This window comes from Theropithecus gelada, chromosome 9 (genome assembly GCF_003255815.1).
Source record: "Theropithecus gelada isolate Dixy chromosome 9, Tgel_1.0, whole genome shotgun sequence".
Taxonomy (NCBI): Eukaryota; Metazoa; Chordata; class Mammalia; order Primates; family Cercopithecidae; genus Theropithecus; species Theropithecus gelada.
In genome coordinates, this window is record NC_037677.1 from 5191318 (window position 1) to 5215821 (window position 24504).

The 24504-nt window shown below is 42.2% G+C and overlaps 1 protein-coding gene across 1 annotated transcript; it reads right to left on the bottom strand.

The window, feature by feature from the left end:
• Positions 1 to 1827: 1827 nt before the first annotated feature.
• LOC112631613 (putative aldo-keto reductase family 1 member C8) lies at positions 1828 to 15707 on the bottom strand. The gene is made up of 7 exons (XM_025397021.1): positions 15621 to 15707; positions 13080 to 13247; positions 12041 to 12157; positions 10929 to 11006; positions 9988 to 10110; positions 3732 to 3897; positions 1828 to 1859 (listed from the first exon to the last, which is right to left on the bottom strand). The coding sequence occupies exons 1-6, from the start codon at positions 15705 to 15707 to the stop codon at positions 3883 to 3885; spliced, it is 588 nt and encodes a 195-aa protein (XP_025252806.1). The 3' UTR covers positions 1828 to 1859; positions 3732 to 3882.
• Between the last annotated feature and the right edge of the window lie 8797 nt (positions 15708 to 24504).

Below are 24504 nucleotides of genomic sequence, written 5' to 3' on the forward strand. Positions count from 1 at the left end.
TGAAAGGTAAAGAGGCTGAAACGGGTGGATCACCTGAGGTCAGGAGTTCGAGACCAGCCTGGCCAACATGGAGAAACCCATCTCTACTCAGGACCGAGGGCCATCAGAGTCAAGTCTCTTGTCTTTCCTTCCTCCCTTCCGTGTACCCCCAGCTGCACACAGCTGGACACAGGCCAGGGTTTGGTAAGAGCATCTGGTTAGGGAGGGTAGCTGGGAAACAATATGTGAGTTTGTGTGAATATGTTATGAATTGAGTTGAGAAAAATCTTTCCCTGAGCAAGTATATTTACTCGTGTGTGTGTGTGTGTATGTCTGTATGTATATGTATGTGTGTGTATATATATATATACACATGTGTATGTGTGTGTGTGTGTGTGTGTATATATATACACACACACACACACACACACACATACACAATTCACTCCTAGCCTGCCCTTGCTGCAGGGACTGCCCTTCAGGATCCCTCTGCCTGATGCCCTCTCCCCTCAGCTGTCAGCAAAGCTCACTTCCTCTGCTCCTTCAGGTCTTTTCTCAATGTCTCTGTCTCACTGAGGATTCCCTGCTTCTACTGTTTGTAATTTCATTTGTCCCTACACTCCTTCCATACTCTACCCCTTTCCCTGCTTTTTTTCCCCTTCACAGCGCTTCTTGTCATGCAACATGGTCCTCATTCTACATACTCATTAGTGTATTGTCTGTTTCTGTCTCCTGGAATGTAAGTTATATGAGGGCTTAGATTTTTATCTGTTTGGTTTTAGTGCCTTCAATAATATTTTGCACATTATAGCTGCTCAACACATATTTATTGTTGAATGAAATATATTTCATATAATTCTGTAGCATGTTCCTCAGAGGCCATTGTAACATCTTTTCTGACACTCCTTCCACCCCATCTTCCAGGATTGCATATGTCCTTCTGTCTCCTTGACTGTCATCCTGTATTATAATTGCCATTTGCACTCTCTCCCCTTGTGTTGGTTTTAAGCTGCTAAGGTTATAGTGATTTGTGTGCAGCCAGACAGAACTGAGCTCATGTCTCTGCTTGGATCCTCAATGCCCTGCAATGAAGGCACAACACATAGGCAGGGTGTCCCTGAAGTCTCAGTGGGGAATGAGCTCCTTCCAAGGTCATGGGATCCCTGGCAGAATCCAGCTGCTTCTGAGCTGTTGGAATGAAAGCCTCAGTTTCTCGCTGGCTGGTGGTCTGAGGCCCTGCTCAGTTCCTCTCCATGTGCACCCTTCAACAAGGTCTTTTTTTTTTTCTTTGAACAGAGTCTCACTCTGTTGCCCAGGCTGGAGCACAATGGCAGATCGTGAGGTCAGAAGTTCAAGACCAGACTGACCAACATGGTGAAACCCCGTCTCCACTAAAAATATGAAAATTAGCTGGGCGTGGTGGCACACGCCTATCATCCCAGCTGCTCAGGAGGCTGAGGCAGGAGAACTGCTTGAACCTGGGAGGCGGAGGTTGCAGTGAGCTGAGATCGTGTCACTGCACTCCAGCCTAAGCAATAGAGTAAGACTTTGTCTCTGAAGAAAAACAAAAAAGTAGAAGAAGTGCATTCACAATGGTGCAGACATCAGCAGTTTCACTTACAGACTCACATTCCTGTTGGGTCAGAGATTGAGCCAAATGAGGACTCTAGGGAAGCTCCTGTTTCATACCTATTCCTGCGATCTGGCCTGCCTTCCCGATTTAGGGAAGATGTGTTCCTCTGTTTGCCTGCATATTACAGAAAATAGCCTGTGAAAGAATCTGCAAGCATGACTTACAATTGTAACTTAGCATATCGAAAATTTCTGTTGAGGCCATCAATGGCTTGCATGTCCTCTGGAGTCAACTCAAAGTCAAAAACCTGAAAGGAAGAAAACACATTAACCTGTCCCCAGGACAGCAGCTTCTTCCTGGGAATACAAGGCTTTCAGAGGGCAGAGGCAAGGATGGCAATATGGGAAGCATTTCTGTCCTCATTGGCCTCTAGGTGGGACCTCTTCCCCCTGAGACCTCTTCCCCCTGAGTTCTGCTACTTTTCCATCCCACCTCCCTCCTGCTCTGCTCCACTTCTAAAAGAAAGACAACTTATCAATCTTAGACATTTCTAGAGAATTGCTTGAGACAGAAAAAATAAATTCTTTATCCTAAACAAAGGCAAATCTGGACAAAATACCTGCTCCCTTGACTTGACCACACTTGGTGAGGATTTCCCTTACTCACTTCCCCTGGAACTTGACCCAGTCTTTGACTGTACAAGCCTTGGAACACAGGACAACCTTGCTCCAAGAATCTGTTGGCCTTAGAAAAGCATTTCCTGATCAATTGTTCCACCATACCACTGGCTCATTGCAGGCCCTCAACTACTATTTCCAGCTACTACTAAATAGCACCAAATACTACTTCCTTACAACAACAACAAAAAAATAACTTTTTTGAATATATTTATCTTACTTAAGCCAAGAGTTGTTTTTATTTGAAAACATATAGACACATAACCCCTGATGAAGAATCCCTTAATAGCAAAGAAAAGAGATATTTGGTTTTAAAAAATTAAGTTCATTATTTCATGCAGAAAACAGAAAACTCAGAGCCCTATCTATCCATCCATCTATGATCTACATATCTATCTAATGTCTCTCTCTCTCTCTCTCTCTACCTATATCTGCCCATTATCTACCTATCCACCCATACATTTACCCATCAGTGATTCATCCTAAAATATACTCCAGAAGTGACATGGTTGTCACAGGGATATGTATTAACATGTTAAGTTAAATTGAAAAATAAAATACAGTAAGATTTTTTTCTATATTGTAGCAAGATTTAGATTTGCCTATTTGATTTTAGTATAACTTTAAAAATTTAGAGCTACAAAGTTGTGAAGCAAATACACTAGAAAATATGCTTCAAATATCATCCTTTGTAATAACTAAACTCATGTTGATTTTTCCAGCTGCCATCTTTACATGGACAACAGCATACATAGTCTTTAAAAATTCTTTTAGAATTCAAAACAAAGTAAATTAAAGACCACTGATTGATCTAACGGATTGGAGTGTATATGAGGAAGTCTTCAGGCAAAATCTTTACTCATTGATTTACTATTAATAATTTGGTCGGTCTATGAAATTATACCTAGCTTCCCACCTGCCTGGGGCACTGCCAGGGGAAAGGTGATAAAAGATGACCCAGAAGGAGTCACTGCATTTAGGGTCTCACAGTCCAGAGAGCACACTGACATCTTAGAGAAAAACAATATCAAGTTAAAAGGGAAAAGACTCACTAACAGAACCACGCCAGGCACTATTGTGGTGAAAAATGTGCTACGTTGTTCCAATGGTTATGTATGTATGATATGTAACAAAGCAGGAAATCCTATTTGAGTTTGATCATAAAATACAAATGGAGATTTGTCAGATAGAGATGGTGAAGGAGAGAAATGAAGGTCCTTAAAGTTATTTACCATGTAGAACTCCTGAAACTCATGAAAATGGTGGAGTTGAAATTTGCTTAGTGTCACACAACTAGTGAGTGGCAAAGTCAGTCCTAGAGGTGATAAACTTTAGAACTGTGGATCCAGTGATCTCTCTTCACACTCTTCCATCCTGTCCCTCTCCCTTAGCACACAGAGAAGCACGGGCATGAATGACATGTGGCACATTCCCCCGTGGAAGAGAGATGGCCCAGAGCAGCGACCATGGCTCACTTTGGAGCAAAACCACTTGACCTGTACCTGGAAGTTCTCTTTGATTCTCTTCTCAGAGAAGCTCTTGGCCAGGACCACCACGCCCCGCTGCAGCTGGTAGCGCAGGGCAACCTGGCCTGGGCTTCTACTGTGTTTCTTGGCAATGGATTTCAAGGTTGGCTCCTCCAAGAGATATGGGCTATCTGGGTCCATCCTAGAGAAAAACAACAGATATGAAGAGTGTAGATGAAAACTCTAGAGTGTGCTACCCCTTTTGCCCAAAGCCCCAGACAACGAGAGGAGAAGATACAATATAGTATGTTTCGAAGTGTCTCATAAATATTCATAGAGATTCATTTGCAATTGTGGCAAACTGGAAACAACTAAACTACCCATCAATAGGTGAATGGATAAACAACTTGTGGTGTGCATGTCCATACAATGGAATATTTTACAGCAGTAAAATGGAAAGAACAGACACATGCAACTACAGGAATGAATCTCACAGACAGGTTGAGCAAAAGAAGCTACACAAAAGAATATATATGACTTCTTTACATAAAGTACTACAGCAGACAAAAGTAATCTAAGACTGAAAACATTACGAACATAGTTGCCTAGAGGTGGGGAGGAATTGTCTTAGAAGGAACACAAATTAACATTTTTGGGAGAAAGTTTCTATATCATGACAATAATGTGGATTACAAGCTACATTCATTTATCAAAAGTGTACAGCTAACATATATGCATTACAGTCTATGTAAATTTCACCTTCAAATCACTTTGAAATTGGAGTGGGGTTGGGAGAAGGCAGATATACAAATGAAACAGCAGGGAAGGAATGTTGGTGACATTGAAGCTCAGTGGTGTTACATGGGAATTCACTACACTGTTGTGTTCACTGTTCTATGTTTGACTTTATCTATAATGAAATGCTAAAAGTTTCTTAATCGATAGAGTTGCTGATATAAATTAACTCTTTGATACTCTTATTACCAGTTTGGGTCTCTGTGAGATGCCATGGCACTGTAGGCAACTAGAACAATGTTCTTGGACTTGCAGAACTCCAGGAGTTTGCTCTGGTTGAGGTAAGGGTGACATTCCACCTGTAATTTTTCAAGACCAAAAGGTGTCAGAATACATGAGCCAATAACCACATGTAAATTTTAAAATGCTTTGAAGGAATATCTAGCACTATATTAATATATGTACCATGTATTTCAGATTGGTCATTTTCCCCATGCACCTTCTGAAATGCCTTCAAATTCCATCAGCGGTCGTACTAATACGATAACTTACGTATTCTTTTTTAATTAGTGTTTTTAAATGATTAAAATCTCTTGTGCCCAAATTATAGTCTCTACATGACATTTCTACTCAGAGAAACCAAGATTTCTTAGAAAAATGGCTAATTCCATTTCTGACTGGGGAAGCTACAAGTTCAGCCTAGAACAGCTTACATTCTAAATGGCAAAGAACATAAAAAAAATGAGGCAAGTCAAAGGACCAAGAAGCTCATTTGAAAAGTCTCCTGCTGGTCAAAATGATGGCAAGGTGAGCATCAAAAAGAATAGTAACTACAATGGTTGGGAAAATGACATATTTGTTAAAATTCACGAGTTCAAATGACATTAACCAAATGTGATCAAATCTTTAGCTCTAACTTTCAATTTACAGAAAGTACAAAAGGAACATGTTAAATTGTATCACATCACTGGATCAACCAGTATATCCTATACTGAGGAAAACTTTACAGGAATAAAGCCTTAAGTTTTCATTAGTAAATTGAAGGAAAGAAAGAGGCAGAGTGAGAATGAGAGCCACGGAAGAAGAGGAGGAGGAGAAAGTAGAAGAGCAGGAGGAGAAGGAGGAAGAGAAGAAACAGAAGAAGACAGAGGAGGGAGAAGAGGAAGAGGAGGAGGGAAGTAAAAAAAAAAAAAAAAAAAAGAGCAAACTTATTAATAGAGTGATTTGGCCGGCCTCAGTGGCTCAGACCTGTAATCCCAGCACATTAGGAGGCCAAAGCGGGCAGACTATGAGGTCAGGAGTTTGAGACCAGCCTGACCAACATGGTGAAACCCCATCTCTACTAAAAATACAAAAATTAGCCAGGCGTAGCGGTATATGCCTGTAATCCCAGCTACTCAGGAGGCTGAGGTAGGAGAATTGCTTGAACCTGGGAGGTGGAGGTTGCAGTGAGCTGAGATCATGCCACTGCACTCCAGCCTGGAAGACAGAGTGAAACTAGGTCTCAAAAAAAAAAAAAGAGTGATTTATGAGACATATCATCCAATTGCAATGTATGGGCCTTATTTCCACACCAATTTAAATGAATCAACTGTAAAAATATGATAAAATTATATTTCAGCACTCATGATATTTAGTAATAACAAGAAATTATTGCTACCATTTCAAGTGGTATAAAAAGATTCTGGCAATTTTTAAAGATTTAGAGATTTTTTTAAATATTTTCAGATAAAATGATATAATGTCTGCTTCAAAATAATACGGAGGTAGAATTATCTATGTAATATGTTTGGTTGTGAGATAATTATTGCTTAAGTGTGAGGATGGGTACATAAAAAGAAAATGATTATAACGTGAGGGGATATTCAAAAAATTGATTGAAAATGTGCATTATATAGAAACTATACATGGATTTCAAAAAAAATGTACCAAAATAAACTTGTACTAACTTGTTATGACATGTCTAAACAGGATCTAGTTTGAGGTATTGAGAAAGATAAGACAACTCCCCTATCAGAGAAACATGAATTCTGTTAAATTGAAGAACAAAAATCAAATTTATTGTGAAGCATGGGTGGAAGAATGGTGAAATTATTGACTCTTTACACAAAATTTATGGGCAAAATCCCCTAAAGAAATCAGAAGTTCACAAATGAATAATTGATTTTAAGAAGGAACAAGATGATGTTGAAGATGAAGCCCACAATGGCATACCATTCACATCAATTTTCAGGAAAAAAAATGTATCTTACTAGTGCCCTAATTAAAGAAGACCAATGATTAACAGCAGAAATGATAACCAACACCATAGATATCTCAACTGGTTCAGTTTACACGATAGTGACTGAAATATTTAAGTTGAGTGAACTTTCCAATTCATGGGTGATGAAACTGTTGTGGCCAGATCAGTTACAGACAGGAGCAAAGCTTTCCAAGGAAATTTTAGGTAAGTGAGATCAAGATCCTGAAGCATCTTCAAAGAATTGTAAAATGAGGTGAAACATGGCTTTGCCAGTACAATCCTGAAGACAAAGCAAAATCAAAGCAATTGCTACCAAGATGTGGAAATGGTCCAGCCAAAGCAAAAGGAGATTGGTCAAGAAAAAAGGTTATAGCAAGTTTTTTGGGATGCTTGGGGCATTTTGCTTATTGACTCTCCAGAGGGCTAAAGAAGAATAACAACTGTTGTGAGAAAATTAGGCAGTTTTAGTATGAAAATACCCACAAAAATCTTCACCAGGGCCAGGCGCGGTGGCTCACGCCTGTAATCCCAGAACTTTGGGAGGCCAAGGTGGGCTGATCACAAGTCAGGAGATCAAGACCATCGTGGCTAACACGGTGAAACCCTGTCTCTACTAAAAATACACAAAATTAGCAGGACGTGGTGGTGGTCGCCTGTAATCCCAGCTACTTGGGAGGCTGAGGCAGGAGAATGGCTTGAACCCAGAAGTTGGAGGTTGCAGTGAGCCGAGATCGCACCACTGCACTCCAGCCTGGGTGACAGAGCAAGACTCCATCTCAAAACAAAACAAAACAAAACAAAAAAGCTTCACCAAAGATTATTTTTCACCATACCAATGCTCCTACTCATTTTTTTCATCAAGCAAGGGCAATTTTGCAAGAATTCTGACAGAAAAATCATTAGTCATCCACATTACAGTCCTGATTTGGCTCTTTCTGAGTTCTTTTTGTGTCTGAATCTTTAAGAATCTTTAACAGAGACTTTTTTTTACGGTTAATAATGTAAAAAATAAAGAATACATTGACATGATTAAATTACCGGGACTCTCAGTTATTTAGAGATGAACTAAATGGCTACTATTTGCTATTAGTTCACATACTTAGTTCATATACTTAGTTCATATACTCATAAGCATATAGTTATGCTTTAAAAACTATACTGAATTTGGTAAAGCTTGTGTTGAAAAATAGTTGATATCTTTATTAACATCTTTTAATTCCATTTTTCCATGAACTTTTTGAACTCATATTCTCTATATCTTTTTTAAAATTTTACAAAAATAAAAACTTTTAAAAGTAATAAAAGAAATATTTTCATGTTAGATATAGGAAAAAATACCAGATCACCTACAATTTTACCAGAACCATGTAGCAACCTCTAATCATTTTGTATGCTTAATTTTAGTCATTTTTGTTGTTCTTAAGATGTTAAATAATTTAAAATTAACATATATACTGAATAGTATAGATTAACATATTTTATAAGAATCCTGATTTTATTCATTTATTCTCCCTTCCTCCATATTCAGCTTCTGTGCCCCAGAAGAAGCCAGTTACACTTTTGTGTCATGAACTTACCTTCTCTTACATTAATTGGTTTATGAAAGGTACATTACGGTGTTCAAGCCAATGACACATGAGGAAAAAATTGGTAGAAAACTTCTGTGAAAATTATTCTTCTGTCTTTAGAAACAGCCCCAGAAAATCTTCTCTGCTGTGCTGAACATGAATAAGGAGACCTATCCCCTACCTGCCACGAGGAGCCATTCCGAAGCTATAAAACGTGGAGCACAGACAAAATATGTTCATTTCAAGAAAGCATCTTACAGCTTCTACAACAACCAAGACCCAAACTTTCTATAAGTGAATCAACTTTAAGCCTGTTTGAATTGAGTTTTCTGTTTCTTTTGGCTTAAAAGCATCCTGAAAAACAGAATAGCATATAATTCTCTGATACGCTTTTGATATAGTATTACAAGCTTTCCCTCTTTGCTATTAGTCTTCACAATATCCTCTCAAAGATCTCTATGAAGCCATCAGAACTTTATTTCCTCATTTGTGGAAATTCAAAATTCTAAGCATTTGGTTTTAGAAATTATATATATGTTAATATATATTAAATTACTATATAATATAGATGGGAGTTTTTAACACATTTTGATTGTCTACAAATATCCCCAGAAATATAAAACTAAGACAAAGAGTATACATTTTTGAACTGCTTTTTGTATAATTATCAAAATGGTCTACACAAAGCTTTACTTAACAATGTCATAAATCATGTTTGATATTTGGCTGTATAGGATGTTTCTTTAAAAATCATGTTTTAGGCCGGGCGCGGTGGCTCAAGCCTGCAATCCCAGCACTTTGGGAGGCCGAGACGGGTGGATCACGAGGTCAGGAGATCGAGACCATCCTGGCTAACACAGTGAAACCCCGTCTCTACTAAAAAAATACAAAAAAGTAGCCGGGCGAGGTGGCGGCGCCTGTAGTCCCAGCTACTCGGGAGGCTGAGGCAGGAGAACGGCGGGAACCCGGGAGGCGGAGCTTGCAGTGAGCTGAGATCCGGCCACTGCACCCCAGCCTGGGCGACAGAGCGAGATTACGTCTCAAAAAAAAAAAAAATCATGTTTTAATTATAATTTATATACCTCCTCTTTCTCATTCCTTTCCTCTGATCTGGCTTCAGTGCTCACCACTCTGAAGCAGGCCCTGCATGGCTTCCCATAACCTCTATGCCACCAAATCCAGCCCCCTTTATCCTTCCCTCTTGGAGTATTTGCTCACAGTAGGATCCACCTATGTCTGACTCAAGCCACTTCAATGCTCTTTCTTTGGCCCCTGATGCCACAGTCTCCTGGTTGTCTCCACCTGTCTGGCAGCTCCTGTTCAATCTCCTTGCCAGTGCCTCTCTGCCTCACCCTCTGCTGTGAACTTTCCTGCCTATTCCTTTTCATTCCATGAACTTTCCCTAGGAGAGCTAATCCTTGTCTGTGAGTTGTTACCATCTATAAAGCAATGATTCCAAACATCTGTATCTCCACCTAGACCACCCCCTGAGCTCCAGACCAAAGCGACCACCTCCCAACTCTGCCTCCAGTTGGCTGTCTCATAGGAACTTCACAGCCAGCCCCAAAGAACTGAAGTCAGGCTCTTCTGCTCCACTCAAACTGCTTTTTCTCTAGTATTTTCTCTTTCTGTGAAAGGAACGGTCATCTACACAGGTGATATAAAGCCAGAAACTTGGCAGCATGATTAAGTGGCAAGTGTGTGAAGAACACAAAGTCAGAGAAGGCCCTGTGGGCTAAGGGCTCACCTGGTTGCAGGTGGGCTTATACTTGAGCCCCGGCTTGTTGAGGATGAGTTCCAGCAGCTTGCGATTGAAATTAGACACCCCAATGGACTTGGTTAGTCCTGCGTCTTTGCACTTCTCCAGGGCCTGGGAAGGAAGGAAATGGATGGTAGACCTTTGCTGTAGTTTGTCCATTTCATTTGTCACTGACTTTTTATAAACTGAAAATCTGACTTATGATATATTACAATTATAATGAATCAAACAGTTTTATCACTTGAATAAATTAATTTTGAATGCGCTTTCTTGTTCTGTATACATATTTGTCTCCTTAATTGTATTACATGCACACTCGGGACACCAAATAAACATAAAGCTGCTTTTCCATTTCCTCCTACCTGTCCCACTCACTTCTATGGTACCTATTTTGCTGTTAGGATGCAATAGTTAACAAACTACACCACAGTCAAGGGCAAAAGAAACTCTCAACCTTTCCTGTAGTAAAGGGTCTGTTGCTGCCTCTTTCTACAATGATAAAAATAAATGAATGGTATAGGTGCTGCAAGGGCAGGTTCACTGTCCTCCTCCTTCCACCCTCCTGCTGAGTCAGGCCACAGCTGTTCTCCTCTGTGATGTGTTTCTGTCCTGGGATAAAGTGCTGACTCCTTTTGTGCTTCTCTATACTGACTCCTCTTTAGGGCTCATGTCCTCAACCTGATCTCAAGGGTAAAGCTGCTTCCATGTCTATGTGTCTATGAGGAGCCATAGAAGTTAAAATTAAACATGGACCATAGGGTCATCTGATTCCACTCCCTCACTTCACCGATGAGAACTCGGAGGCACAGAGAAGTTCCATGTCTGAGGTCAGAGAACTGCTGGAGTGAAAACCGCATCTCTTCTGACCCCTCCTTCTGTGATTCCAACCTCACCACACAGTGCCGCCTGGTGTCTGCAGCAGAACATACCTCCCATGTGTCATGAAGGTCCACAGTGTCAAAAATAATGTTTCCACTGGCATCCCTAGGCAGCAATTCCTCCCCAGACTGGAAAACAGAGAAAACAGAGGATAAAGAAGAAGGTTTTGTATGAGAATTCATTTTCTGGTGCTTAAGGAGCTTAACCACACCACTTTCAGGAGGCTGTGGTTATTAATCTGATCATGCATGTGTGCATGTGTGTGGATGCGTGTGCTTGTGTGTCTGCATGCGCAGATGTGTGTATGCACACGTGCATGTGTGTGTGCCTGTGTGCATATGTGTGTATGCATGAGTGCATGTGTGTAGATAAGGATAGGTGTGGATGCGCGTGTGTGTGTGTGAAGCAGGTCGGTAAGAGAAGACATGGGAAAAAAGAAAGATGAGAACACTCCGACTGTAGCAAAACACTTTTTCTCCACAGTTGTCTGCAGGCTCGTTCCTCCATACACCCCCACACTTCACTAAGAATACTGTCCCTGCAGTTGAAATTTATTTCATTTCCGAAGGACAGGCTGGTGTGGAGGACAGAGCTTACCGTAACTATTGATCAGTGTGTTTAGCCTCAGTTTATGAGCATAAACTCAGATAATGAGGACATCAGATGTGCTTAGTCAATGTCCACTGTGATGAGAGGTTGGATCAGTGAAGCCCAAAGGAGTCCAGTTGTGCCACATGTGCCACCCCGGGTACCTCTCTCTCCTGGGGGCTGAGGGGTACATATGGGAGAAACCCTCACCATAAAGAGGTGGAGATTTCACGTTGTATCTCTGTAGTCTGTAGTAACCTAATAGCTCAGAACCTACACTCAGGAATATAATCATTAAGAAACGCAGGGCAGTGCCCTCACCTTTCTAGCACAGAGGAAGTGAGATCATCGAACCTGCATCTCGCTTAAGGCTGGGGGATGAGCACAGACAGAAAATTTCAATGTCACTCGGCTGTGAAGGAGACTTGTGAATGATTTAGCAATTCTATGCAATTCACTCAAACCTACCTCTCTCAGAATGAACCCAGGAAATCAAGCTGGAATGAGACAATGGAGGTGCTAATAACAGTGATAAAACTGTCTGGGGCATAAGAAGGGAAAAACAAAAGCTGACCTTCATAGCCAATGGATTGTGGATAATGAAGAGATCAACATAGTCCAACTGAAGTTTCTTCAGTGACCTTTCCAAGGCTGGGCGAACTAATTCTGGCCTAAAGAAAGTTGTCCAAAGCTGCAGTGAACAAAAGAAAAAGTAGCGTATGATTTCACATATGTGGGGACCAAAATTAAACGTAACAGTTAGAAATTGACACGTGAGTAACAAAACACCGTGGTCTAAAACTAAAAGAGCTGGGACTACGTTTGTGTTATTCAGGGTAAATTACATCCTTGATGAAATGCTGAGATTTACTTGAAAGACTGCAATGTAAGAAAACTGTGAATAAAACTTAGATGGAGCAGGAAAATCAACTTTAATGCATCAAGGGTTAACGGCATCATCCTCTGAGAGCAGTCAAGAAATGTCAGGACCGGGGGAATGGAATCTACTGTCCTGTATAATGAATTCCTCAAAACAATTCTGCTGAGAGATGCATCCTAACAACAGGTTGTCATCAGTGTAAACAGGCATAGGATATATCACCAGAAACCAAAGCTTTGTTTACATTGGAAGAAAGGTTTTCCACACTAGGAAAATGTTATAACATTCAGGAAACTCAATGCCGAGTTGAAAAAGAAAAAAGTATTTCCTAGTCTGGCTCCTTTTTCTGAACAATATCCCAACCTCACTTGATACGTCCTGAGAACAATTACTGAAGAATTAATGGGGTGGCTCCAGAGTGCCTTGGGTAATCGTATAACAATGACTTAAGTATTATCAATATCATTTTATATCGGAATAATATCTACTGCTCAGAGACATTGAAGAACTGTGTCCCACCTTTCACACATTTCAGAGCAAAACTACAGCCTCTTCTATATTTTGATGATGTGCCTTCACAATATTAGATAATAAATACATTGTTCCTATGTTTTGATAATGTGCCTTCACAATATTAGGGAAATACATTGTTCAAACTGAGACCACATTGTTTTCTAAATAATGCATCTGAACTGACGGTGGCCTCTGGCCACTGCACACACAGAACTGTCACCTTGGTAGTGTAGAAAATGTCCTCTCTCTTCACAGTGCCATCAGCAATCTTCTCTCGAATGGCCTTTCCGACCTCCTCCTCGTTTTGGTAGAAGAACGCTGCATCAATGTCACGGAAGCCTACATCAATAGCCACTTTGGTGGCTTCACCAGCCTTGCTCTTGGGGGTCTATAAAATAGGAGTAAGAGGAGTCAATGATCTGCCTGACTCAGAGAAAATCAATAGATTTCCACAGTGGCATTTTCTTTTTCTTTTTTATTTATTTATTTATTTTTTTGATCTTTTACTTTGGGTTCAGGGCACACGTGCAGCTTTGTTATATGGATAAACTGTGTGTCACAGGGGTTTGGTATACAGATTATTTTGTCAGCTGGGTAATAAGCATAGTACCTGATAAATATTTTTTCTGATTCCCTCCTTCCACCCACCCTCCAACTTCAAATAGGCTCCGGTGTCTGTCATTCCCCTCCCAGTATCCCTGGGTGTTGTTCAGCTCCCACCTGTAAGTGAGAACGTGCAGTATTTGGTTTTCTGTTTCTGTGTTAGTTTGCTTAGGATAAGGGCCTCAAACTTCATCCATGTTGCTGCAAAGGACATGATCTAGTTCTTTTTTGTGGCTTCACAGTATTCTATGGTGTTTATGTACCACATTTTCTTTATCTGGTCTACCATGGACGGGCATTTAGGTTGAGCCCATGTCTTTGCTACCCAATAGCATCTTCACTATCTGCTGGCCTCCTGCTCCCCTTTGGATCACGTGGGTTTCCATGATAGACCTGCACTCTCCGAGGACAGCAACTAACCTCCTGTAAGTTTCTACTCCCAAATAAATTAGTGGAATGGGCTTCACCCGGGAGCATGGAAAAATCACGTCTCATTCCATAGGAATCAATTGTACAAGAACAACCAACAGGAAAACTTCTGATACTGGGAGAAATTTTCTAAGTCACTCCATAGGAAGGACAGGTCAATTGATGCACACACACACACACACACACACACAAAACACATATATACAGCTGACCCTTGAACAACACAGGTTTAAACTGCACAGTCCCACTTATACATGATTTTTTTTCAATCAAAAGTACAAAGTGTGCCTGCTTCTCCTGCCTCCCTTCCCGCTCCTTCACCTCTTCTGCCTCTGCCACCCCAGAGATAGCAACCCCAACCCTTCCTCTTCCTCCTCCTCCTCAGCCTACACAGTGTGCAGATGACCAGGATGAAGACCTTTGTAACAAGCTACTTCCACTTAATGAATAGCAAATATATCATCTCTTCCTTATGAGTTTCTTAATAAGAGTTTCTTTTCTCTAGCTTACTTTTCTCTAGCTTACTGTATTAGAAGAATACAGTCTATCATACATATAACATGCAAAATATGTTTGTGTTATTAGTAAGGGTTTCAGTCAATAGTTGGTCTGGTTTCACCCAGGACGCAGATGTCACCTCACCAAGCTGGCGTTGCAACGTTTGGACAATAATATGTACACGCTCTGCCTCAAATTTCAAACAGGGGATAGTTTAATGGCTAAATCTGAGATTCTGCCCTAGCAAGCTTCCTAGAACAGCAGGACAAAAGACAGAGAACACACATGCAGGAAAAAAACTTCTCATTCCTGCAGCGACTTAAGGTAAAAACACCAATTAGAGAATTAAGGAAGCTTCTTTTTCACTTAGTGCATTTAAAACGTCTGAATATTAAGCATATGCATGTAGTACAATTTATTACGGTAAACAAGGGGGTTATGGGGAATTTTGTTCTATTCTCTACAGCACTTTTCTGTCTTTTCTAAGAGTAATAAACATTACATAAAACATATATAAGACACACATTATGCCTAATGGATGAAATGGATAATTATGCCATTGGAAACCTACTGACCCTTTCTGGCAGCTGTTATCTAGTGATATCTCATGACAGAGTTCTACCAAGATTGAGCCCATCCATTGGTCTCTCATTTTGGGGGTAATCCCTCCAAAGCAACCCCAAAGCTGCCCTTACATTGCTGTGACCAGAGTGTGACACTTCAAGTTCTCTGCCATGAACTGAGTGGGTGGCTGTATGGTGTGAACTGAGTGGATGACTGTATGGTGTGAACTGAGTGGATGACTGTATGGTGTGTTTGGTGAGAAACACAATTCAGTCCTTACTGTGATGTTGTACCCCCTAAGTCTTCCCATCGAATTACCTAACGTTTCAAATCACAGTATCTTCTTACATGACAAAAGGTTTGGATGGTTGAAACTCCCTGGCAAATACTTCCAGCCCCAACAACCTCACAGCAAAGCTGCCAGCAAGCATTCATGCTGGCTTCTGCTTCCCCCGGGCCCTTGGCCCTTCACATTTCTAAGCAAGAGTGGAGCCAAGAGTGTGGCCCTTCACATTTCTAACCAAGAGTGGAGCCAAGAGTGTGGCCCTTCACATTTCTAAGCAAGAGTGGAGTTCAACCTCTGAACTCTCAGAGTCAACAGCTTATCATCCTCTTAGTGCAAAAAAAGGAGGTCTTAGTGGACCTCAACCTCCAGAGGTCCACTTACATGATCAGGAGCATAAGTGCCAAATCCCAGCGTCGGCATGAGGTGTCCATCATTCAGCCTCACAGAATGGCTTTGCTTCAGCTCCATCACCACCCACAGCCCAGCTAATCTGACTCTGCCTTTCCTTCCGTATCCTCACTGAGAGCCCAGTAGGAGACAAGGCTGCCGCGTTCTTTATTTCCATCAAATACAAGATGGGCGGGGCGGAGATTACAGCTGCCTATAATTTCAAAATGAAGTTGAAATCAATCCATTGACTTTGTTCTGATTCTTCCGTGTCTCTACAGGCCTGTCTTACAGGAAAATCGTACAGAAATATTTGCATGCTAGAAGAGTTTGAATTTTCTCTTCAGCATTGTACACACTTGATTTCTAAGTTAAAAAATTAAACATGCTGAAAGAAACTATCAACAGAGTAAATAGACAACCTATGAAATGGGAGATTTTTGCAAACTATGCATCTGACAAAGGTCTAATATCCAGCATCTATAAGGAACTTAAACAAATTTACATGAATGAAACAAACAACCCCAATAAAAAGTGGGCAAAGGACATGAATGGACACTTCTCAAGAGGAGGCAAACATGCAGCTAACAAACATGAAAAATGCTCAACATCACAGATCATTAGAGAAATGCGAATCAAAACCACAATGAGACACCAACTCACACCAGTCACAATGGCTATTATTAAAAAGTCAAAAAAAATGACAGATGCTGGCAAAGTTGTGGAGAGGAGTGAACGCTTATATACGGTTGGTGGGAGTATAGATTAGATCAGCCATTGTGAAAGACAGTGTGGTGATTCCTCAAAGACCTAAAGTCAGAAGTACCATTCAACCTAGCAATCCCATTAGTGGGCATATACCCAAAGGAATAAAAATTTTTATGTTATAAAGATGCATGCGTGTGTATGTTCATTGCAGCACTATTCACAATAGCAAGGACATGAAATCAACCCAAATGCCCATCAACAATGGGCTGGATAAACAGGATGTGGTGCACATACACCATGGAATACTATGCAGCCATAAAAAAGAATTAGAACACACACTTTGCAGGAATATGGATGGAGATAGTAGCTGTTATCCTTAGCAAACTAATGCAGGAACAGAAAACCAAATACTGTATGTTCTCACTTATAAGTGGGAGCTAAATGATGAGAACACATACAGGGGAACAACACACACTGGGGCCTATTAGAAGGTGGAGGGTGGGAGGAGGGAGAAGATCAGGAAAAATAACTAATGGGTACTGGGCTTAATACTTGGGTGATGAACTAATTAGTACAACAAACCCCCATGACACAGGTTTACATATGTAACAAACCTGGACATCCTGAACATGTACCCCTGAACTTAAAATAAAAGTTTTTTAAAAAGCATGCAAATATGTCTTTGATAATTGCACCAGACTTATTTTACAAGGTATAAAACTATCATCAGGCTAGTGATTCTAAACACTGATTTTCCCAGAGGACCTAAGTTAACTTCCTCACCATTCCTTTCATCATAAATCCCATAACAATACTTCGCTGAAAATTTCTTGAACAAAGCCTGACACCTGGTCCCAAGCACACATGTAACAACATTTCTTAGGAAGACTTACTCCTACTTTCATTATCTTTGTCTTCTGTACCAAGGCCCATTTCATGTTTTGATTCTCATTGTCTTGTTTTCTTGAATCCTTTTGGTGTGAAAAACTTGTCTGAAATCATGGATAAATGTCTGTATTCTTGCCTTTCCTTCAGCCATTGCCACTTTCTGGAACAGCTTTCTCTAACCCACCTAGTTTTCAGCAGTTTAATGACTTCTTACTTATCCAAAATGCACCTCCTCCAACCACACATCCTTTATGACTCCTTCTATGACCTCCCTAGATGAAGTTGATACCCTTCTCTGCATACCCTTTATTATTATAGCTTCTACCATCCAGACCAAGAAACCACATCATTCAAATTACATTCTCAACTAATAAGGAACTTCTGCTAGATAAAACCCCTAACTCATGTTTTCTTTAATGCTTCTATTATGTTGTGCTTCTTGCAACCTGTATTTGTGCCATTGGTATTTTACAGCCAATTGTGAAACATACAATTATAATTTATCTTACTTTCAACTCATCCTCTGGCTGGTCAAGGTCAGGACTCTGTCTGATTCCATGAGTCCAATTGGTTGCATTTATCTCAACATCGTGTTTGCCATAAATTTGATGAGAATATCCTTTTATATTCCATTGCTAAAGCTTTTGCACTAAACAGAGATGTTCTGTATCAAGTCACAAGAAAATTCTGTCTTCATTGATGTGAACTCTCTGGAGTCCACAATTCAACAGGCTAAAAAATTTGTCTAACATTCCTCCAATATTTATCTGTATTTTGCACTAAATGCTTGGCTAATGTAAAAAAACACTGTTTCTCCCCTACTTCTGATTCAGGAATCTATGAACTTAGTAGTGAAAGAAAATGGGCCAGTTTCATTCTTAGTGAAGCCATAGCAGGACTTCGTGCTCCCTGGCCCTATTCTCATTACACTTGCATTAAACATTATCCTAAAACATTGCTAGATTTGATGTCATGCCTTATGGTATATCGTTTTCAGAATCCATCTTCCCTTTGTAATTGGAAAGATGATTGTCTCTGGTTTCCCAGCACTTTTTTATTTTCTAATATTTCTAGAAGACTACTAACGAGACAGGATGGAGCTCCTTGTCTCATGAACCGAGGGAGCTCATTGTTCATGAGACAGGAAGTGGGCAGATGGCAAGACGTTCCACTAGATCCCTGCCTCCTGGTACTCATGCCCTTGGGTAAACCTCTCTTCTTGAGTATGGCTGGTACTTGTGTCTTTATTCTAACCAATAGAATACTGTAACTCCAAAAAAAGTACTCTTTCCATCGTTAGGAAAGACAGGATTGCCACTTCAATCACGCTAACCAACTCAGCAGTCTTCTCAGCTTGCAGGCTTTGATAAAATGAGTGGCTTTGTTGGAGAGGCACACATGGAGAGGAACTGAGGCTGGCCTCAGCCCACAAGCCAGCTAAAAACTGAGGCCTTCAAGAACTGAGCAAGTTTGTTCTCCCCTCAGAGCAAGTCTCAGCTATCAGCACCACCCTTTTAGCTGCACTGAAGGAAATCCTGGTGGGTTTTCTCTAGTGGGGACCACCAGATAGGATGATGAGGGGATAAAAATTTCTTCTTTCCCACACCAAGTGAGTTATTTATCAGAGCAATAAAGGATGTTTGAGCCCTTCCATATCAAGTATCATCTTGTTTTAAAACATTTTGCTGGACGGCAAGAAAAGTCATTATTTACAGCAAAACGACAAAGAGTTGGATAGAGTCCCAAAACTCTGATAGGAGATTTAACCATACAGAACAAGAGTTCAGCAAGCATGCTGCAATTCACGAGGAAATGGTAACCCAGGGTTGCGAGAGAAATGTGAACATGGCATGGCGATAAAACGCCAAACACCTCACTGTGGTTTGAATGTGTCCATGTGTTGAAAGTATAATCCCCAATGCAGAGTGTAAAGAGATGTGCCCTCTAAGAGGTCACCAGGTCATAACGGCCCTGCTCTCACGAAGAACTGACCTCATTATTGCGAAAATGGGTCCATTATCATGACATTGGGTTACTGTAAAAGTCATTTCAGCCCTCTCTTGTTCTGTCATCCTCTCACCCCTGCTTTCGCACTCCCTGCCTTCTGCCATGGGATGACACAGCACAGATGTCCTCACCAGATGTGGGTCCTGTGATCTGGGACTTTCAGGCCTCCAAGACTGAGCCAAATAACTTTCTATTTTTTATGAGTCACTCAATCTCAGCTATTCTGTTACAGCAACAGGAAACAGACTAAGACACACCCATATAATCCTCTCTGAATAAAAGGGAGTCCATTGTCAAGCAACAAAGAGAAATGCAGCCCGACTCACTGGAAAAACACACCTCACCCCTCCTTTACCACCCCACACAAGCAGGGAGCCAAAGAGATCACCTTTCAGAGTTCTCAAAATGCCCTCTGAAAAGTCTGGTTCAGACCATGCCTTCTGACTAGGAGTCTGGTTCGTTAAGGCTGCTGTGACAAAGTACTGTACACTGGGTGGGTTATAAACAAAAGACATAGATATCTCACAGATCTGAAAGCTAAAAGTCCAAAATCAAGGTGCTGGCAGACTCAGGGTCTGGCAGGGGCCTGCGTCCTGCGTCACGGACAGCTGTCCTTTCACTGTCCTCATATGGCGAAATGGGCATGAGATCTCTCTGGGGGCTATTTTATCAAAAGCACTGGTGTAGTTTGGACGTTTGTCCCTTCCAAATCCCATGTTGAGGTATGAGCCGCATTGTTGGAGGTGGAGTCTAATGGGAGGTTTGGGGTCATGGGGTTGGCCCCTCATGAATACATGAATGCCCTCTCTGGGGAGGGGTAAGGTCTTACTCTATTAGTTCCCAAGAGAGCTGGTTGTTAAACAGAACCTGGCCCCTCCCCTCCTTCCTGCTTCCCCTCTCACCAGGCCATCTCTGCACACACCAGCTCCCCTTCACCACCTTCCATGCTTCGAAGCAGCCTGAGGCCCTCACCAGAAGCCCAAACCTGAAACTTCCAGCCAGCAGAACTGTGAGCGGAATACACTTTTCTCTAGAAATTACCCAGCTTCAAGTTCTCCTTTATAGCAACAATAAATGGACTAAGAGGGGCTCTAATCCCATTCATGAGGGTTTCACCCTCACGACCCAGTCACATCCACAGGACCCACCACCAAACAGCATTACCTTGGGGGTTAAGGCTTCATATATAGCTTTGATGGGGATAGAAAGATTCCATCCATTGCGTGGGGCAAAGGGAGGCCATAGCAGCGGGTCATTCTCATAATAGTCAGTGTTCTGGGGCTGCTCACTGCCCCTCACTTCCAGGCCTGCCCCCGCCCCCCCAGGCCAAGGCCTTCATGCTGCTCTGAGCCACCTCTCCCAGGTCCTGCATCCCAAGTAAAGGTGCAGACTCAACTGAGATCTCCTGAGGCTCACTCCCTGTCCCTGTAACAACATGGCCATGTCCTTGTCAAGCTCTTCTCTAGGAAAATGTGGGAGTCACATAGAGACTTGTACCTACCTGTGTAGAGGTTGTCCAGAGCCTCCTGTCACCCCCTCTCTCATCACTGGGTTTTGGCTTCAGTCTCACCTTCTTGGTGATGTCTTTGTCCCTGTGTCACTCTAATCAAAGTAGCTCCCCAGTCCCCCACTGTCTCTCCATCTCACTCCTCTGTTTTAGTTTCTTCAGAACAATTGTGACCAGAGCAATTGCCTGAATTATTCACTCATTTTGTGGTGTGTTTTCATATTTATTGACCGACTTCTCCAACGCTAATCACCACACCTAGAAGAGCTCCCTAGTACGTGGTCAGTGCTCAATAAATATTTGTGGAATGAATGAAATTGAGCTCTAAGCATAGGAACAGTGGGGTTTTTAGGTTGTTCTGTGCTCTGTTCTTATTTTCTGCGATCTCCAAACTGTTTCTAAATCCTTATTAAAGGTTGCATCCAACACTGTTTTTTGCAGTGGGAAACTGAGAGGCCCACGTTGCACTCAAACAGAGCAGCAAAGCAATCGTCATCCCTCCCCTTGGGGCTGGGACTAACAGCAGAGCCTTCCTCAGCAGAGTACAGCTGTGCCCAGCTGAGTGACAAATGCCATAGTCACAGAACACAGCAGCACAGCAGGCCGGCATGGTGGCCACAGGGAGAGTTCACGCTTGGCCGCTTGTGGACAGGTGCAGGGTGGCAGCCCTGAGGAGGTTCAGAGGTGACCAGGGACATCTTGAGGGAACAGCATCAGTCACGAACCAGGATAGAAAAATCCATGCTTCTTATTTGAACAGAAGATGTGTCATCAGACGATGGGAGTATCTACAAAGAAGCCAGTCAGGAAACAAGCAACCCAGAGGCTTTTAAACCCAGGAAGCCGCTACCCTCCTAGGCTAGAGAAGCAGAGGCAGTGCTGGGGGCAGAGCCTGGGCACCCTGGAAGCAGCAGCAACCACGGAGGGCCTGAGGGAGGCAGCCAGGATGACTAGGGGGATGGACGCTGCTGTGTCCCCCACAGAAGGGAGGTGTGACACTGGGACTCCGGCTTCCCTTTCTGCTCTCAGCAGTGCCTCACAGTGGCCAAGCCCAGCTGGAAGGCAGCAGGCAGAGAAGGCAGTACCCAGGACTAAAGAGGCTGCCCTCCTGGGCTCTACAGCAGAGCAGGAGAGGGAGGAGGAGGGGCACTGAGCAGACAGGAGTGTCAGTCAATCAGGCTGACCGTGGCCCTGCCTCCTCAATGGGATATCAATGAAATGCCGCCTTCTCCGGTAGTTGAGGCTGATGGGGCAGGAATACTGGGTTATGTAAAGTGTCACAGTGTTCACTGAGGTGGATAACATGAAAACTTATTTGTTCCTGGGAAAAATTCTTAAATCTCATTAAGGCTTCTTAAGCATTCACAAAACTGAAGCCACCTTTCCCAGATGTTAGGATTAACAGGTGGGGCTAGATAGCCTACCTGAAATTCAGTTCCAGAAATATTTACTGAGTGTCTTTTACGTGTAACTGTTCCTAGTGTTTGTTTGTTTGTTTGTTTGTTTTTTAAGTCAGGCATGTTAAGAATAAGTCCAAGAGTTCCACATTCAATTTTGTGAGGCTATATCTTCACGTTTCCCTGGGCTGGGGTTAAAACAACAGCTTTCCTTGAAACTAGGACATGGGAGTGATGGTATTAGGGCAATTGCATCATGATGAAAGAATACCAGAGACTGGGTAATTGATAAAGAAAAAGGGTTCAATTGGCCCATGGTCTGCAGGCTGGACATGAAGCATGGTTGTGGCATCTGCTTCTGGGGAGGGCCACAGGGAGCTTACAGTGATAGCAGAAGGTAAGGGAGGAGCCCGTGTCTCACATCACAAGAGTGGGAGCAAGAGAGAGCAAGGGGGGCAATGCCACACACTTGACACAACTGGATCTCCCAGAAACTCACAGTGAGAACTAACTCATCACAAGGGGATGGCGCTGAACCATTAATGAGGGATCCCATCCATGATCCAATCACCTTCCACCAGGCCCTGCCTCCAGCACTGGGGATGACATTTCTGCCTGGGATTTGGAACGCACAAATATCGAAATTATATCAGTAATTACTGCTGAATTGTGAAGACCCTGGTCCCAGGGGTAAACACCTTCCCAAACTAGCCTAGAAGACCAAGGGAGAATTTCCTGTCTGGGGCATGGATTACACCAGGGAAAAACATCAGGTGTTTGAGTGCCAACGGCTCTGCCATTTGTAGGTTGTAACACATGATCAGAAGAACATAACAGATTGAATAGTTTGCTAAGGTTGCAGAGTTTGGCCTGAGCTAGGAGTGTGCATTCTTCACCAAGGTCTTCCTCAGAATCCATGCCAAGGGACCTGTGCTTGCTGACGGGGGATAAGCCACAGCTGAAGACACTCCAACTTCAGAGAACACAGCTGCCCTTTAATACTGAAAAGCTCACTGCCGTCAGCACCCCGAGTTTTCTCCCAACCTTGGATGCTCTACATGCGTGAACTGCAGGAAAAGAGGAGACACCCAGCATCCAAGAGAGCAGTCGGGAGTAACGGCCATTAGGAAGAATTGTTGGAGGTTCCTCAAAGAGCTAAAAATAAAACTACCGCTTGATCCAGCAATGCCACTACTGGGTATGTATCCAAAGAAATGAAATCAGCATGTCAGAGCGGTATCTGCCCTCCACAGGAGCCAAGATATGGGACCAACCTAAGTGTTGATGAACAGATAAATGCATAAAGAAAACATGTTATATATATATACCATGGAATATTATATTGTTTCTTTTTCAACCAATTTGTTATTGGCATATGGAAATGCAACTGAGTTTTGTATGTTGATTTGGCATGCAGCACCTAATTCTCCAGCTCCCTTCTCCTGTCGCAGAGCCTCAGGTTGGCATACCAAAATAACATATCAGCCCAAGTCCCAGAATGTCCACCTAGAGCAAAGCCCTGGACACTATGAATGACAGACAGAAGTTCATTTTGTTAAGCTGGTGAGATTTGGAAGTTGTTGCTTCAGCGTAATTTAATCTATCCAAATACTCCAACCTTGACTCAGTTGCCTGCAACCATGTTTGGTTTCAAACACTGTATTAGCTGGAGCTCAGTGCCAGAAACAGAAACTGTTCTATGCCTTTTAAGTAGAAATGAGACAAAGAATTTTGGTTGCTTAGAAAACACTGGTAAGGCCTGGAAATGGAAGCTTAACATGATCTCTAGGAACTGCTCCAAGAACTGTGCATACCTGACCCCACACAGGAGAGTCTGCACCTGCCCCATCAGGAAGGCTGCCTTGGAAATCCTTGCATTCAAGAACATACCTCCATCTACAGCTATGATGGCCAGAATCGGGAAGCCCGAGCCACACAGTGCCCTGGACATAGGAGCCCAGTAACCACTGCACAGCAGGTGGTGTGGTGAGTGTAGCCACCCCACATCTACCTGTGGTCACCTTGGAAGCCAGAGGCTGTGCCTGCCACCTCTTTTGCTTTCACTGCCAGCAGAAAACACCAAATGCCCTAGGACTGTGGCTGTTGCTTCTTTCTGCCTTCCAAGTCTTGTGTGAGTGCTTCAAAATTGCAGAACCTAATAAGCATATAGAAGTCGTATTTGCAACGTCTTTCTACACTGTCTTAACCTCTTTGTGCTTGGCCAATTTTGCCAATGTGCCTTTATTTGTTTATTCAGTTTGATATATCCTAATCTCGTGATTCCAGAGAATGGAATTCATTTGACTTTCTATAGGTTATACTGTATTTCATTAATTGCACATTTTTTCACATAAAATGAAATCAGGATGCA